Below are 17,039 nucleotides of genomic sequence, written 5' to 3' on the forward strand. Positions count from 1 at the left end.
GCCAAGATAAAAGTTTAACTCTTTGTTAAATAATTTAAGTCTGCTAAGAGGCAGAATCTGAATGACCCGAGTTCAAATTTGATCTCTGCCACATACTAGTTGTAAGAGCATAGCAAATCATTAAATACCTCTTTGCCTCTTATTTCCTCAACTGTAAAAATTAGGCTATAAAAATGGCTCCTACCTCTCAGGACTGTTTTGAGAACCAAATGAGATATTTGTTAATTTTTTTTCCTAAGTAAAATCAGTTAGCATAAATGCTCATTTTCTTTCTATTTCTGAAGGAAGAGAGTAGTTGAAACAATCAGAGCATGAGCAATGAGAAAAAGTTATCAGATTTATGAGTCAAGAAAATATAAGTCACCTGATAGATGCTTGGGAGAGGTCAGTTTTAACCTAGGGGTGATTTTAAAAGATAAAAAAGGAACCCATCTTGTTTTTCCTTATACATTTTTTTGATGACATTCTTTACCTGCTTCAGGAATTTTGAAAAAAATACAAGACAATAACTTGAAGGTTGTAGTAGAATTAATGAAAACATTATATAAGATGGGAACTGTGGGACCAGGAAAGAAGTTGGTACCTAGAATTATTTTGATATGAGAGGAAATGACCAAAGGGGCAAAAAGCCTCAGATCTGTTACACAAATAGAGGGGTTGACTTTGGTTAGAAATTCAAAGCAATTAGGAGACAGAAGGAAAAAAAAAACAAGATTTTTAAGGGACAAAGTGTAATGCCAAAGAAACTGAGCAAGACAGAGATTAGAGACCAATTCAATAGTTTATTAAATGGAGAGAAATACTGGGACCAATGGATCCATGGTTGATCCCAGGGCTAGACGAGACTATCATCTCAAAGAGTCTAGCCCCGAGTATCGGGACAGCAAGCTTTTTATAGAATAACAAGAACAATGACATAGTGGAGGTACCTAGATGGGGATAACCTAATGGAGGGGTGTTACTGATATTCCAATGGCATCTAAAATGGATAAACCTTTCTCTTGTCAAACATTAAGAAGGGATGTCTATAAAACCTTTCTCTCAAACATTAAGAGGGAAAGGTTATAACCTAAGGCAGAATAACTAAATAGAATAACTAAACAATTAGAGAAACTGAGTCACAACATTAAAAAGGGAATTTTGGCACAACAAAAGAAGAGGGAGCTTCATTAGTTGCAAAGAGTAGAGTTCTAAGAGGCAAAGGTTAGAAGGGAATTGTATAACTGAAATGGAGTGAAAGGGGAGAGGAGAACACATAGAAAAAAATCAAATATTGATTCCACAACTTTCCCTAGAGATCTGCCTTGTTTAACATCAAGTAGGCTGTAGGAGATACAAGCTTTGCACTGAGTTATTTTAAAGACCAAAGGAGAGCAGCTCTGCTTGGAGCAATTTCTGAGTATTTGTTTTTAACAGTACATAAGAGCAGCATTCCCAATGGATTTAATTCAAGAAATTTGTTAACTGAAATATTAATGTTCCTCATTATAACATTTAGCAAGGCACTATTAGAGCTTTTCTGCCAGTGTTTAAACATTCTACTCAGTAGGGAATTTAGTTTCTCTAATTTCTATTTTTAGAGATAAGTCACTTAACCTTGTTCGTGTCAGTTTCCTCATCTGTAAAATGAACTGGAGAAGGAAATGGCAGACTATAGCATCTTTGCCAAGAAAACCCCAATTGAGGTTATGAAGAGTTAGATATGACTGAACAACAATGAAAGTCACAAATGGTGTAACAACTCTGGATTATTCAAAACCTGTTTTCTAGGCTGTGGATTAGGCATCCCAGTGTTTATTTTCTTCCCTCTAACTCCTGATGGACATTTTACTTGTAACTAGCCTCCAGAAGAGAGCTGACAGGAAATAAAATGAAGTTTTATATGAAATCAAACATTTTTTCTTGGTTAAACATTCCAGCCCAAGCTTGTCTGAGCAAGTAGATTAAAGGCAAAAACCAAAAGAAGGGCTAGAGTTTATCTTGGACTTCAGCTACTACTATAAGGTATAACGAATGCCTTAAGATCAGAAACAAAATTATTAAAGAGCCTTCTGACTGGAGCCTTAAAGTTTAGTGATAATTATTTGATTAGCAGTAATGTCATATATCAATGGATGATAAAAGAATCCTCCTCTTTTTACATCACAAATCTGAGATTTTATACACAGTCAATAAGCAGATCACATTTACTTTCTGGAACTCAATTTTGGGGAGATAGGGTAGATGTGGGGAAGGGTTCAGTCTAGGTAGTCTTTAAAGTCTCTTTCAACTCAAAGCCTTTGCCACTATAACAAGTTTAAACACACCTACTTAGATTTTATAATAATCATTCTACTTAGTGAATGGGGGTGAGTAAGGGGGAGATAAAACATGGTGGATGAGGTAAAGGACTCCAAAAGCACAAATGTAATAGCTCATAATCAATTTCATATCAATTAGCTTTTAAATCAAAGATCCTTTAAAAAAAAAGTGTAAGGTTCATAATCAGTCATTTAATCTGCAAATAGGTCAATGTTTCTGGATGATAGAGTGCCAGGAGGGAAACAAAGCTATAAAGCTGGAAACGTGAGAAATGGTCAGGTTATATTTAATCCTAGAGGTAAACAAAAAGATACTATAGCTCCCTGAGTTTCACTTTTGAAAAATTTCAACAAAACTAGAGGAGATAGATAACAAATAACTTCCTGTTTGCTTCTAAGTTTAGAAAATTTTAAAAGAGTCTGACAAAATGGAATCAGAGCTTATCTGGGATAAAAAGTAACCAAGACTAAAAGATGCTTGTTAATAGAATGTACAGAATAACAGAAGCTTGACTTTGATTTGAAAATGTATATGTGTGAGCTTGAAGAAAAAAAAATCCATAGTACTAATATATAAACTTCTCATAAATAGGACAATTTTTAACAATATCAGAAAATAAGTGCAACCAATTTGTAATGGATATGATTCCTTTCTCTAGGACTTGCCCCAAATAGCTTGGGTAAAAAGAATAACTGAATCTTCAACTTTTTCAATTAAAAAAGTACATTTTGCCCCCAAATCTTACTTTAATTTCTGAAAATGAGTAAACAGCAAGGTGGTGCAATGGATAAAGCACTGTGCCTGAAGTTAGGAAGACCAAAGATCAAATATGGATTTGGACATTTAGCTATGTGACCCCAGGCAGATCACTTAATCCCTCTTTGCCTCAGCTTCCTCAACTGTAAAATGGGAATAATATTTGCAAAGTATCTAAACACAGTTCCTGACCCATAGAAGGCATTATATACTTAGTCCTTTCCCCTTACTCCTCTGAAAATAATGTATATGAGGTAGCTAGGTAGCACACCAGTTGACCCACTTGCTGGACTGGATTAAGGGCTGGTGACTGGGTCTTTTTGACTCCAGACCTAGTGCTCTATCTGCTCGAACACCTAGCTGGCATATATTATTACTTTTATGAACAACTCTAACAGGTTTTCTCCAGCTACCTATACAAATTACATGCAAGGGAAAGGGAGAGGATGAAGAGACAGGAAATGCAGATACAAGGTTTTAAAAAATTATGTGAATCTGGTAAATGATACCATACTTAAAAACAACTAGAGGTAGAAAAGGGACTAACAAAGTGCTTTTACATACAAGATTTCTCAAAAGGGTTAAGTGATTTTTTTCTCTTTCTTCACAAGTAGAGACAGCTAATAGATTTCAAAGAGTTCTCCAAAGGCTAAGCTTTACTTCCAACCCTATGTTCTTTTCAGTCATTTTGGGGAGGTTGTTTCAATTGAGGCCATACCCATCAACCTAGGTAAGAAAGTACAATGAGGAAACTGAGGTTAAGTACTGAATGATGAATGAAAGAAGTTAAGTGTTTTGAACCAGTCCCACAATGTAGGAACAATGTGAATTTGTCTTTTCCTAACTCCAAACCCAGCAAAGTATCCACTAGACCATGCTGACCTTCATTAAATAAATGTTTGTTAAATGGAAACAAAATAAAATTAGGTTTAAACAAAGACAAAAGCTTTGACCCTGATTTTACCAATATCTTTTTCTAAAGGAAACTAGGTACTCCGATCTCAACCTCCTCCCAATCTTTACAGTACAGTAGGAAAAATAGTGTATACAGAAGCTAATGGACTCAATAATTACTATCACAGTATCCCCAGGCCAACCAAAGAACTCCTCAGGGTTTCTGTATTCTTATATGTAAAATGAGGGGGAGAAAGGAGTGTAAGAAGAAGTCAGTAGCCTTTAAAAACTGACCATATAAATGAATAAATTATCTTCCCCCTCTACCAGCATAAACCTTCCCCTACATTCCAAGTTCAAGTTCCCAACTTCTCTAAACTGACAGAAAAAGACCTGTATAAAAACCCACCAGAATTTACTTAATTCTTCCCCTCTTAACTTTACTCACTTCCCTGTAAGCCTTCTGACACAAAGATTATTTTCTCCTCATTACTAGTCCTCAATTTGATGTGGGTACTTAACATGTTCTTCTTTTTCTCTGTTTCCCAATGCAGCTTTCATCCACCCTCCCAGTTGCAATGCAATCCTACAAAACCAAAACACTAATTCACTTATGGGCAAAATGTCACCCAATTCAGTCCATAATGACCCATGCCTGCCTCTTCACTGTTAGCTCCAAAGTTCACCTTATGTATACTTAGAAAAAAGGTTCTTACTGGTCTCTCTGCTGTCATTTTGTTACTGTGGACTACCCTTGACTGGTGCATTTATTCATTTCTAAATTTCTGTTATTTATGGTGTTTGAAAACAAAAAAAAATTCCTTCAGAGCTGTTTTTTTTTTTTTTTTTTTTTTTGGCTAAAAAATTTTAAACACCTCTTTATTTTTTGAATATCCATATTTTTTCATGTACTGTTAAATTCAAATGTGCAGGCAAAGTAATGCTGAATTTTTCTTCAAAAGGCATTATTCTGTTCCCTCCAACATTTTCAGGTGGGTGCAGAATAATCTTACACCATTCAAGTTTATTTTCCTTTGCAATTAAAGGTCTTTCTCCCAATCAGTTGCATAACTTGTTTCTGAACTGAATTATATACACTACAAGTTTATAGCCTTGGGTATTTTCCTGGAGGAAAACTAAGTTCTTTCAACTGGTATTTTATTTTTTATATTAAGTTCTGGGTAATTCTTTTCTAACATTTTCTGCATTATTGTGTTAAGGTTTTTTATTTAATGTGTTCTTCTGGGAAGTTTATGACCTTTAAGTTATCTCTAAGTATCTTGTCCTTGAGATTGAAATGTTGATTACATAAAGGAGCATATTTTGTTTCAATTTTTGTTTTTCTTTTCTTCTTCTAGATTGGAAATGTACTCTTTCTTATGTTTCTTTGAGTGAGTCTTGTCATACTTAATTTTCTATCCTGCCAAGCATTTTTGCTGTGCAGGCCTTAAATTTTGAAGTCACAATTCTCATTTCTCTTTTGACTAACATGTGGTTCCATATTTTCCTTATATTTTACCTGTCTCATCAAGCAGTAGTCTTTTGCAGCATTTATTCATAGAAGCCTGAATTTATTTACTAGAGCTGGAGAACAAAATTCTTCCAGAGATCTTTGTTATTTTCAGTATTCCCTATCCCACTCCCTCAATTTTCCTTTATTCACTTTCAATCTTATGTCTCTTCAGGTGGCAGTGGTTTTGTCTAGAGGCTGGGTCTCAAAGCATCCCAATCACCTCACACACCCCAAATTCTTGGTCTCAGGTGACTTTTGGGTGTTATAGAACTGGGCGGAGCAGCTTCTGTAATCTTCCTTAAACTAGTCTTAGAGGAACAATAATGAAACAATTACATGAACATAATACTTCCAAATAGAATCCTTTCAGCTTCAAGTCTATAACTTTATCAATCGTGTTCATTAGTTGATAGATATCTAAATTTGGGACATCAGAACCAATTAGGTTTTCTAGTCATTTATTTATTTTTTGGCCTGGGACAAATTCATTGAAACCCTTTGCTAAGGCTTAGGCACAAAGAGGCAGCAACTTTTGCAGGGAGGACAAACAAGGTAGGTACGCACTAACCCAAAAACGTCACTGATTTTAAGTATTGGTAGTAACTAAGCCATCATTATACTGCTCCCTAATCAATCTCCATAAACGGCTGTACCAACCAAAAGATCTTACCTTTTGAGTTACTATATCTATTTCTGACTAAAGCATGAGATGATGAGCCTTAATGGAAAAAAAAAAAAAAAAAAAAGCTCTGTACCGTTTCTAGGTAGGTAGGATGACTCCACAGCTGGGGATAAGTCCCCCAAATACTAACAAGTTCAGATATTTTAGGGCCTGAAAAAAAGATTTTTTTTTAAACAAATGAGTCGTTTTTACCCATTTAAAGATTCTCCAACCAGCCAGCATCCCCTCTCCATTAGCTTGCACGGCGACAATTGCTTTTTCCCGGTCATCCCTCAAGAAGACACTTTGTTGCCTCTAATGTAATGTTAATAAATAAAAATACCTGGCATGTCACCAGGGAGAAACATCTAGAGTTAATGTTTCCAAAATGTATCTAATATGAAACCATCCTATTAAATAAAACACCTCTTTCAGATGTATTTTTGGAACGTTTTGAGACATGATTCACGGCAAGGGCTGCCAGGGCAGGCTGGCCATCCATTGGCAGTCAGAGCCCCTGGATGGAAGAACAAACAGAACTTTCTAGCTGGGAAGCGCCGCCCCGGCGGGACGAGCTTTTTCCAGGCTGGCAGGGCAGGAGGTGGGCGCCCTCCCCTCCCCGCCCGACTCCAGGCCTTCCTCCGGGGCAGACAGCGGCCCGTGCTCGGGCCGGGGAAGGCGGGAAGCGGCCGCGGGCACAAGTCTGAAAGGGCCTCCTCTTTCCGCCTCGCAGGCGTGACGCGGTTGCATCAGACTCAGCTGTGAGACGCCGCGGCGGCTCCGACCCGTGCCCCGGCTCGGCGCCCTGAGGCGCACGTGGGGAGCTGGGCGAGCCTAGCCGGCCGCAGAAGGCGCCCCGGCCCCCTGAGACGGGCCGGCTGACGGCTCCAACAAGTAGTCGCTAAGCACAACGTCCCCCCCGCCATCCGCTAGCTCCCCGCTGCTCTCCCGCCGCCTAAGGGGATGGAGGAAGCAGCAAAGGCCTCTCCGCCTACAGCCTCTGCGCTCGGGAAAAGTTAGCGGGTCGGAGGCGCTCACCTGACCATGGCGTCCGGCTGCAGCGGCGCTTTCCCGCCCGCGCGGCCGCGGCTCCCGCTCTGCGGCTCCCGCAGCCGCTGCTGCCCTCGCAGGCCCTCGCCCGCGCCGCCGCCCGCGCTGCCGCTGGCCCGGCAGGGCACCTGGAAGCTCTCCCAGAGAGGGAGCAGCGGCCGGGAGGCAATGCCCTGCGGGCAGCCGCGGGGAGCGCGAGGGGCCGGGGGCTGCTGCACCCAGCGGAGCTGTCGGAGGACCCTTGGAAACCTCGTACTCATGGCTGGGCTGGAGATGCTGTGGCCGCCGCCGCCGCCGCCGCCTCTGGTGGCTCTGGAGCCAAGGATGCCTGCTCGGCTGGGCTGCTAGGGTCCTCCCGCGAGGCGGTGATGCCGCGATGCCGCTGCGCCAAGTTACTCACTGCTGGGGCTCGATGCCGGCGGAGCTGGGCAGGGCGGAACTCTTGGGAACTAGCGCGCGGGCGCTTCCTTCTTAGAGGACCCGAAGCCAGCCCCCTAGAGGGCACTCCGCCCAGAAGATTGGGCAGGCTAATCAGCGCCGAGCTCAGGGACGGCCCGGGGGCCCGGGTCCGAGCACCTGCCTGTGCGGCCTCTGACCATCAAAGCTGCCCCGACTCCTATCCCGAGGGCGCCGCCTCAGCACGGCGTTTCAGAAACATGAGGCCAAGGGGATGCTGATGCTGAAGCTGAAGCACACTCCCTTCCTATACATAATCCCTTCTTCTGGGAGAGCAGCTTCGTCTGCAGCGCATGGCTAAAAATAAACCAAAACATTTACAAAAGCAACAAGCATCCTGGGCTTCTGCTGAAAATAGCCTGCGACTCCCTGTCAGGGGCTTTCTAGGGATCCGCACACAAACTGGGGGAGAGGGGAGAAATAGCGTAGTGGTTTTCAAAAACTTGTAGCAAATTTAGCATTTTAGCGGTCTCAAGACTGGCAAAGAAAGGGGCTTACGGCACAGCAAATATTAACTCATGCATTAATCTCGCCTGATTCCCTATTTATAACCACTCCTTGTCCCCGAACAAGGTTCTTACTCTCCAGGGTTGGGTCTTTGTCCAGTTCTTTAGTCATTTGGTCTTATCTGTTAAAAGTGGAATTTCAGAATCTAAATGGGTGCGAAATCTAAAGGGAAACCCTTCCGAGAGAGTTATTGGTAAGGACCAATAAATAATATTAGATTTTGTTGAACTTTAGAGGTTGTGAATTCAGTTGTCCTGCCACTTTATGCTCCTTTTAAGGATCTCCTGGCATTCCTCTATCACAATGTTTTAAAATTAATGGAATGACTTCCCTGAAACTTTGCAATTCCAAAGCAAGGTTTTACCTATGAACCTAACTGGGGAGGGGACAGTGAGAAAAAGGGAGAGAGAGAAAAGGAGAGGAAGAGAGAGGAGGGAGAGAAATAAGGAAGAGACAGAGAGAAACTCAAACTCTATTCTCACAATTTTTGAAAGTGATTCAGGGTTAATAGGCCGTAGGAAGTGCAGAACAACCATAAACTAGATTCTCTGATTTTAATATTGATTAGTAAAATTATTTTAAAAAATTAATCTTATGCTGAGTGAAATGAGCAGGACCAGGAGATCATTATATACTTCAACAACAATACTATATGATGACCAGTTCTGATGGACCTGGCCATCCTCAGCAAGGAGATCAACCAAATCATTTCCAATGGAGCAGTAATGAACTGAACCAGCTACGCCCAGAGAAAGAACTCTGGGAGATGACTAAAAACCATTATATTAAATTCCCAATCCCTATATTTATGCCCACCTGCATTTTTGATTTCCTTCACAAGCTAATTGTACAATATTTCAGAGTCTGATTCTTTTTGTACAGCAAAATAACGGTTTGGTCATGTATACTTATTGTGTATCTAATTTATATTTTAATGTATTTAACATCTACTGGTCATCCCGCCATCTAGGGGAGGGGGTGGAGGGGTAAGAGGTGAAAAATTGGAACAAGAGGTTTAGCAATTGTTAATGCTGTAAAGTTACCCATGCATATATCCTGTAAATAAAAGGCTATTAAATAATTAAAAAAAAGTTAATCTTATATCTAAAGTAGCATAAATGGATCCAGGTTACTAAAGGCACCAATAGGCAATAGTCCACCAATAGTTCTATCAATATTTAGCAATTAATTTTTAATCTGGCTAGGTCTGCTTATGAAAAGTTAATCTTTTAACTAAAAAACATCATGGAAAGTGTTAAATATTTGCATATTGAAATTCTAAAACATTGCATTTTTCTTTTATTCCAGTAGATAAATGAAGCTTCCCCCCGTGTTTTTAAGCTCCAAAATAATGTTATGAGAATGTTTCTGAAAGTAAAGAGTGTAATAGGTGATGCTGACATTTTTGGCTGTTCTTTACAAAGATTCTTGCAAAATCATTTGCTGGTATTCTTACATATGTGCCTAGAGGATCACTCTCACAGATCTGGGTTCCAGGGCTGCCTCTGACAAATAATGGTTTAGAGCTCTTGGGCAAGGCAACTCTCTAAGTTTTAGAAGAGATGCTTATTTGCATTTCTGAAATTTCCCTTTGCAAATGAAGTCACAGGTCCAGTCTGTTTTATCTCCTGATTTTCACATTACAAACTCAAAAACTATTATATTGCATTGCAAGTTTTTGAATATTTGTCATAAATATGGTTTGTAAACTCTGGATTTCCCTTGGGGTTTGACATATTTATTTAAATTTAACCTGGAAGAAAAGCAAAAATATGAAGAGCTAGGTTTAAGAGTACATACTTTATTTTTAAACAAAATAAGTCATGAAAAAAAGTGCAACAAGAAGCTCTAGGTCTCATCCATAGGACAAGATATGACAAAGCTAAAATGTACACACACACACAAAATACACACACAGAGAGAGAAATGTTGAGGAAGTTACTTCTGTCATGAACTTTTCTGGTTGGTGGAGATGAGTGTAGCTGCTCTTAACTCAGTTATAGGACCATTAACACAATGCAGTAAATTGGAGAGCTCTCTCATCAAAATTTCATTACCTTTTGCTTTTTGTAATGAAAGAATCTCTCTGGACCAGATTCTTTGTGTCAAATAATTTTCTAGCCTTTATTTTACTACAAATAAACATGTTACTTTAATGTCTGGTTATATCACCTGTATTCATGGCTCATTACAAACTAACTTTTAAAAAGTTATTCACATTTCCTTTCCTCTGTGAGGCTTTGGTTAATTCACATTCTTCATGAGGGACATCAATCTCCTTGTTACCAATTTCTTTAAATTAAACATATTATTACAGCCAATCCAAATCAGTTTTTGCTTTAGGGTCAAATAGCACAAGGGAACATCTCTCTGGTGGACCTACAGTAAAGTTTAAAATCCACCTTTAAAAAGTCTTCAGAAAAGTTTTTCCTTCCACTCCAACTCCTCTTTTACAAGTACAATCTGGATGAGTTTATAATCAAGAATGTAATTGACTTCAGGTGACATATTCCACCAATCCTAATATAATATTTTAACAATCCAGTTTCTCTTTTCAATGAGCATCAGATAAAATGAAGATTGCAAGCAGTATGACACTAATTGGCCCTGGACATTTTTTTGCACATTTAAGAAAAAAATCAATAAGCAAATACTTCAAAGTTAATTGTCATGGAGGATAGGGAGAAGGAATGAGAATCTAGTATTGGCTTTAGGCCAATTTGGCTACCTACTGGACCCCACTCCAAAACCAATTCTAACATATTTATGTACTGCAATTACATAGAAAATTACATGGACTAGCCCACTGGAAAATTTGCACACTTTTCCGACTCTCATCAAATTTTGTATCAATCATATTCATAAGATATGAGGGTTATTGACTTCTGTAACTAAGGGCAATTAAAAAAGGGAAATCTGAATTTTTTGGTTAATACACATTGATTCACACTATAATTTACTTTATACTTTACAAACTTTATTAAATAATGGGCATTGCTAAGGTTCGTTATCTTATATACACTATTTTAAATTGTTTTACTAGAGGCAATTTCCACAGGTAGTATTCTATTAAGTGAAAATTGATTTTTTAAAAACTGAGTCTCCAGTACAGGGATTTAATAAGACAGAAGACACATTTCAAAAATGCACAAAACTTTTGGTTTCCTGGGACCTTACACAATAATACAACATGTCCCTGGCTATTTAAAAACTAAGTTAAAGCATAGAACTGATGATCTGCAGCATCAAGTTCACAAAAAGGGGTATATACACAGTCCTCAAAATCTGCACCCTAATAAAAAGAATTCATTTGAAGACATAAAATACAGCTTTGTCTAAACATGTAATTACAATGATATATACAAATGCACTTTATACAATAAAGGGAGCTATTTTAAAGCTCTCATTTGCAGGGTGTATGCGAAGTGTCTTATATATTTTCAATAGTAGACATCAAAACCATGCAATTAGCAAAGCAGCATCAATTTGAAGAATCGTTTTTATAAAATGAAAAATGATCAGCTCATTCTTCTCAAGAATTCAATTCACGCCAATCACAAAAAAAAATGGAGTCAACTTCATTCCAGGCATATTAATATTCAAGTAGCTTTCTGTTTCCCAAGGACACTGAATGATCTTGCTATTTTTTAAGACTTCTATGAAGACCAAAAGCATCAGATCTTTATAACTTTTTTTTTTCAGAAACAGCTTGATTCTGAAACCTTAGAATATTGCATTTTTTTAATATTACCAAATGGGTTCAGTGTCATATTAATATCTTCCCACCATTAACACTTCGGGTGAAGAAAAAGCATAGAGATTAAGCAAAGAGTGATTTAAAGAGTGAAATATATAAAGTGTCCTAACCATTCATCACTAATAAGGAGAATGATAATTTATGTTTTGCATTTAAGGAAATGAGGCATTAAATTTAATATAGAAAATGAATTACAAGATGCCACCTTGATTTTATATTTTGTTTCAGTTTCACTCATTTTAATGAAAAAAACATAGATGTCCCTAAATATCATACATAATTACATTTGCCTATCTAAATGGAAAAACATGTGGTGGTAAGGGGGAGAAGGAAGTAAATATCTATAATTGCTTTAGACAAGCTTTTGTAGTCCACATTTTGAAAATTTATCTTGTTTGTGTATAAGATCTTTTGATTTCATTTTTTATTCATGGGACTTGTGATTAAGTAGGATCTGTTCAAATAAAAATTAAATAAATTTCCTACTACATCCCCCAATTTAAAAAATTTCCTAAATAAAAAACTGTGAAAAGAGACCTTATGAGGTCCTGTGTATTTGGTGTCTCTATATAGTATTATGGCACACTGCTTTTTAGATACAGTAATAGCAATGCAAGGTTAAGATGCCAATTGGCAAAAGTGGCAAAGAGAATTTTGTAACAAATCTCTCTTTGTAAATATCTTTAACGTAGAGCTGTATGTGTATAGACACAATCACATACTACATGCAAATAAAACAATATTAAATGGCATTCCCATATCTCTAACTCTCAATAAATGTTTTCAGTCAAGTCTCAGACCCATGAGGGTGCATGTAGAGAATGCCCTTTGAAAATATAAATTTTGGGGGGAGAGGAGCAGTTAAAAAATGACTTGGCTTTAGGTAAGAATACTTATTTTCTTTGTGTGAAATGTACTTTAACATGTTTAAGAAAGATTTTTTTTAATTCACCTTATACTAATGGAAAATAAATTATTTTTAATACCATGTCATCTTTTATACCTAACACAATCTGACTTTTGATAGAGTTGGATTTTCCTTCAAGCCTCTGAAGGAATTACTATATTCTAGAAGTCATAAAATCGGTAATGTATCAATCATATTTTCAAGCCTTGTTTTCAAATAATTAAAGTGGTTATTGTGAAAGAAGCTACCTACGTAAAAATTCCAGAGATCTTTTTTCTTTTATTATTTTGGTTTTGGCGATTTAATTCCTTGCGGTCCTATAATTTTTGCCTACCAAAATTAGCAACTTGTCTGAGCTCCCAGCAGAAACCAAAAAGTGGTCCAAAAAGTATACCACACATTATACTACCCCCTAGAATAGGCTATTTCCAACAGAAGATTTTGTCAAGAATTGAAAAATGCAGTAGTGATGAAAACTTATAGCAGATATCAAATTGACCCAGACATCCTTTAGATGATAATATCCTTGTTCTTGACTTTTAACCTAAAATGCTTTAAATTTTTTAAATGATGCTTGCTCTGTTATCTGTAATAATAACTGCCACCCAATTATACATATTCTTGCACAGAAGTGCTAAGTTTCTTAGAGTCTGGACAATATTGTCAAAATATGGAAGAAGTGGCCTGACCATAAAAAAATTGAAACTTTGAGGTGAAAGTGGAGGATAAGAAGAATAAGCTAAGGATGTTCAAGTAAAAGTGACTTAAGATAAATCCACCATCCTTATAAAATATACCACTAGATGTTAATTAATATTCATTCATTACTAGTACAGTCCTGTCTATTTCAACCTTTTCAACATAATGTGCCATATCTTATACATCTACAGTTTCATATTGCTGTGTGAATACTACATTGAAATATGTCATTAGTATTTGTAGTACATATGTATTGTAAAAAGACAATACAGTCAGAAGCTCTGAAGTACTTTAGGCAAAGCTGCTTGAGCTGAGACACTGAAATTTTTCCCTTAGAGCCTGAACAATATTCTGTTGATTGGGTGAGGAATTACTCCATAGGTAGTCATTCAGTTTGTCAGAGTCACCATATGTTAGGTAAGGTGAAAGGTTAAGTTTGCTGTTGACTGGTTTTGTGGAAGAAGCACAAGGGCTGCTTAAAGAATAAGAAGTGATGTTGCTATGGTGATCATCAGATAGCTCCACATCTCTAGTCTTTGGATCAGATTTCCGGGTGCGATTCTGAATTATTTCTAGGTCTGATTCATCCTCTTCTGATTTTATCTCTACATAGTCATCTTCATCTCCTTCTACCTCTTTGAAATTGGAAAAATAGTTCTGTGTGGCTATCTGGGCATTTAATGGCAAATTTTTATTCACTACCAGAACCTTTTGCGAGTCTTGAAGAGTCATATCAGAGCATTTTTCAGTATTCTGTTGACCTGAGATAGTGGTACCTGCTAACAAATCTTGTTGACTATCACACCTTGTGCTTCTGTGTGAAGAAAGCTGCTGCTTTTTCCCAATTTCATTTGGGTAGTTGATAGAGTCCACCAATTTATTTAGCACAATTGAAGAAGTGGACTGGGACCAGCTATATGACTGGAATTTATTACTCATTCCTTTCCTGCCCAAAGAATTATAAATATGGATGTGACGCAGATTTTCTTTATTAGGCTGGTTTATCACAACGCTACGTCTTTGGAGAGGGTCTTGCAAAGGGGTAGATGTTTGAAGTGAAGGCACAGAACAAGCTGTTGGCAACTGCCTTGGAGTACTTTTTGCATTCATCTCTGAAGAAGAATATCTTGACTTGTTATCTTCATGAGACCAGGAACGGAAATCTGCTAATTCTCCATTACTGTATGTAGAATGAAAAAGCCAGTCTTCCTCTTGAGAGCATTCACCATCACATTGAGACTGGGAAAGAGATGGAGGTGGTGGTGATGAAGACCTGAGAATTGGTGATTCTCCAGGACTAGCCCAGCCTTCCTTCTTTGTTTTAAGGGGTGTGCCTCTGAATACAATTTGATCATAGAGTTGGGAATATTCAGCAATCCTGGCACCTAGAAGACATAAATATTTAAACAATGAAATATCCATAGGAAAATTTCCATACCCACCTAAGACAAAAATCAATATTTCATATGAGTACTAAATATACTATTCAGGTTAAGGCTGAAGATAGAGGAAGCATTAAGCAAAAATCAATATAAAATAAACTATTTCTTCTTCTAGATCTAGGAAGTCATTCTAACTAAAGACCATTTTATATTTTATAATTTTTTTTTTCTGAGGCAATTGAGATTAAGTGACTTGCCCTGGGTCACACAGCGAAGAAGTGTTAAGTATCTGAGTCTGGACTCAGATTTGAAATCAGGTTCACAAGACTTCAGGGCTGATGCTCTATCCACTGCGCCACCTAGCTGCCCCTATATTTTATAATTCTCGAGTGTCTGATACTAAGGACACATCTGTAGGCATCTATCATAGTCAATACAAATTTCTAATTATTCTCACAAGTTTGAAATAGTGACAACATGCTGAAATGACTCACCACAAGATAAGAATTTGGGTATGTAAACACTAATCAAGATTTTTTTGATGTATTTATTAAAACAGAAATAATTACAATTTGTAGCCCAAGGACTACCTTTAGTTATTGAAGATTTTTGATAGCTGATCAACAATATGACTCAGAGAAGCCTATTTACTACAACTATTCCTACACACAAGCAAAGATAAAGCATTAGATATAGAAAGACCTGTATTCAAATTCTGCCTCATACAGTTAGCCTTGTGATCCTGAGCATTTGTCATCTGACCACTGTTTGCCTCAGTTCTCTTATCTGTAAAATGGTGACAATATTGGCACTTACATCCCAGGGTTGTTATGAAGACAGAAGGAGACAGTATTTTTAAAGTGGTTTGTATACATTAAAATGCTATATAAATTCTTGTTTAGTCATTTTTAGTCATTCTGACTCTTTATGAACCATTTCTAAGTTTGCTTGGAAAAGATAGTGGAAGGGTTTGCCATTGCCTTATAAAGCTCATTTTATAGCTGAGATGAAGAGAGCTAACCAAATTGGTCAGAGTTGCACAGGTAGTAAGTCTCTGAGGCTACATTTGAACTCAGGTCTTTCCAACTCAAGACCTGGCACTCTATCCACTCTGAACCATTTTTACTTCCCAAACTACCCCAATTTTGTACCACTTAAGAAGTTCCCTTGGTTCTGCTCACTTTGCTCTTCATTTCATGCAAGTTTTTCTATACTTTTCTAAGATCATTAAGCTCATCATTTCTTATAACACAGTGTTACTGCATTCAGAATGAAAAAGTAAAAAATAAACATGAAAAGGAAGAAGAAGAAGAAGTTCCTTGCTTTGTTGTCTAAAAATCATGCATCAATCTTGAACCCTCATGACCTGGAGTTTTTCAAGGAAATAGGTAATTTCATTCCTCTTAGTTATTCAATATCACTCCTACAACCTCCAAGCAACTAAAGGATATAGTTCCCAACTCTAAAAAGTGAGTTGTCCTTGTACTAAATCAACTGTTGTTGTTCTTGATATTATTATTAGTTTGGTCACTTAGTACTGTTTTTGAGAGGGGCTAAAAGTTTCTAGCAAAGAAGCTTTCAGTGCTTGAAATTAAATTATGAGGCTTTTATTTGCTACTCCTTTTTCTTTCTCCACTTTTAAGTGTAATCATTTCTAAGTGGATTAAATAAAACATATAGTATACATTCAGTTGTCAAAGTAAATTTTTGATTTTAAGGTGGAAAAAACCTTTGAGATCAAGTTAATGTAGTTTCTTCCTTTTGCAGATGAAGCAGCTGTGCCTTAGAATTGGTCAAAATACCATTCTTCCAGAAACCTAAGAAGCCCATAAGAATCATAAGCCTCTCTGTCTTTTTGTTTTGCAATCAGAAAGACAAGATACCATTGATCACTAATATTATATGCCCTTGTAGACTTTTTTTTTTCTATTAGATGCTTTTCTGTAGCATAAATAACCCTGGTTAACTTTTACTTTAATAGCACAATTTCCCAAATCTTTCTTTCTCTATTCCACATTTTATAGTAAGAATGAGATGTTGAGTTTAAATGTCTTTTGTCAAAAGAAAAAAACAGCAACATAATCATATTATTCCAAAAGATAAAATAAAAAGTGGAAATTTGGCAGTGCAGTTAAGAGACCAAAGGTCACCTAGCT

The 17,039-nt window shown here is 37.3% G+C and overlaps 2 protein-coding genes across 3 annotated transcripts in view; both read right to left on the reverse strand.

Annotated features, from left to right (window-relative positions):
- MTHFD1L (methylenetetrahydrofolate dehydrogenase (NADP+ dependent) 1 like) overlaps positions 1-7,484 on the reverse strand; it is a 197,632-nt gene extending 190,148 nt beyond the window's left edge. The window contains exon 1 of the mRNA XM_031937629.1: positions 7,164-7,484. Within this exon, the coding sequence (XP_031793489.1) occupies positions 7,164-7,435 (272 nt within the window). The 5' untranslated portion in view covers positions 7,436-7,484. The remainder of the gene's footprint in view (positions 1-7,163) is intronic.
- Positions 7,485-9,919: 2,435 nt separating this feature from the next.
- The window catches only part of PLEKHG1 (pleckstrin homology and RhoGEF domain containing G1), a 141,723-nt gene continuing 134,603 nt past the window's right edge, over positions 9,920-17,039 (reverse strand). For both annotated transcript variants that reach the window (XM_031937631.1, XM_023503283.2), the window contains exon 16: positions 9,920-14,886. In XM_031937631.1, coding sequence (XP_031793491.1) covers positions 13,793-14,886 — 1,094 coding nt within the window. In that variant the 3' untranslated portion in view covers positions 9,920-13,792. The remainder of the gene's footprint in view (positions 14,887-17,039) is intronic.

This window comes from Sarcophilus harrisii, chromosome 4 (assembly GCF_902635505.1).
Source record: "Sarcophilus harrisii chromosome 4, mSarHar1.11, whole genome shotgun sequence".
NCBI lineage: Eukaryota > Metazoa > Chordata > Mammalia > Dasyuromorphia > Dasyuridae > Sarcophilus > Sarcophilus harrisii.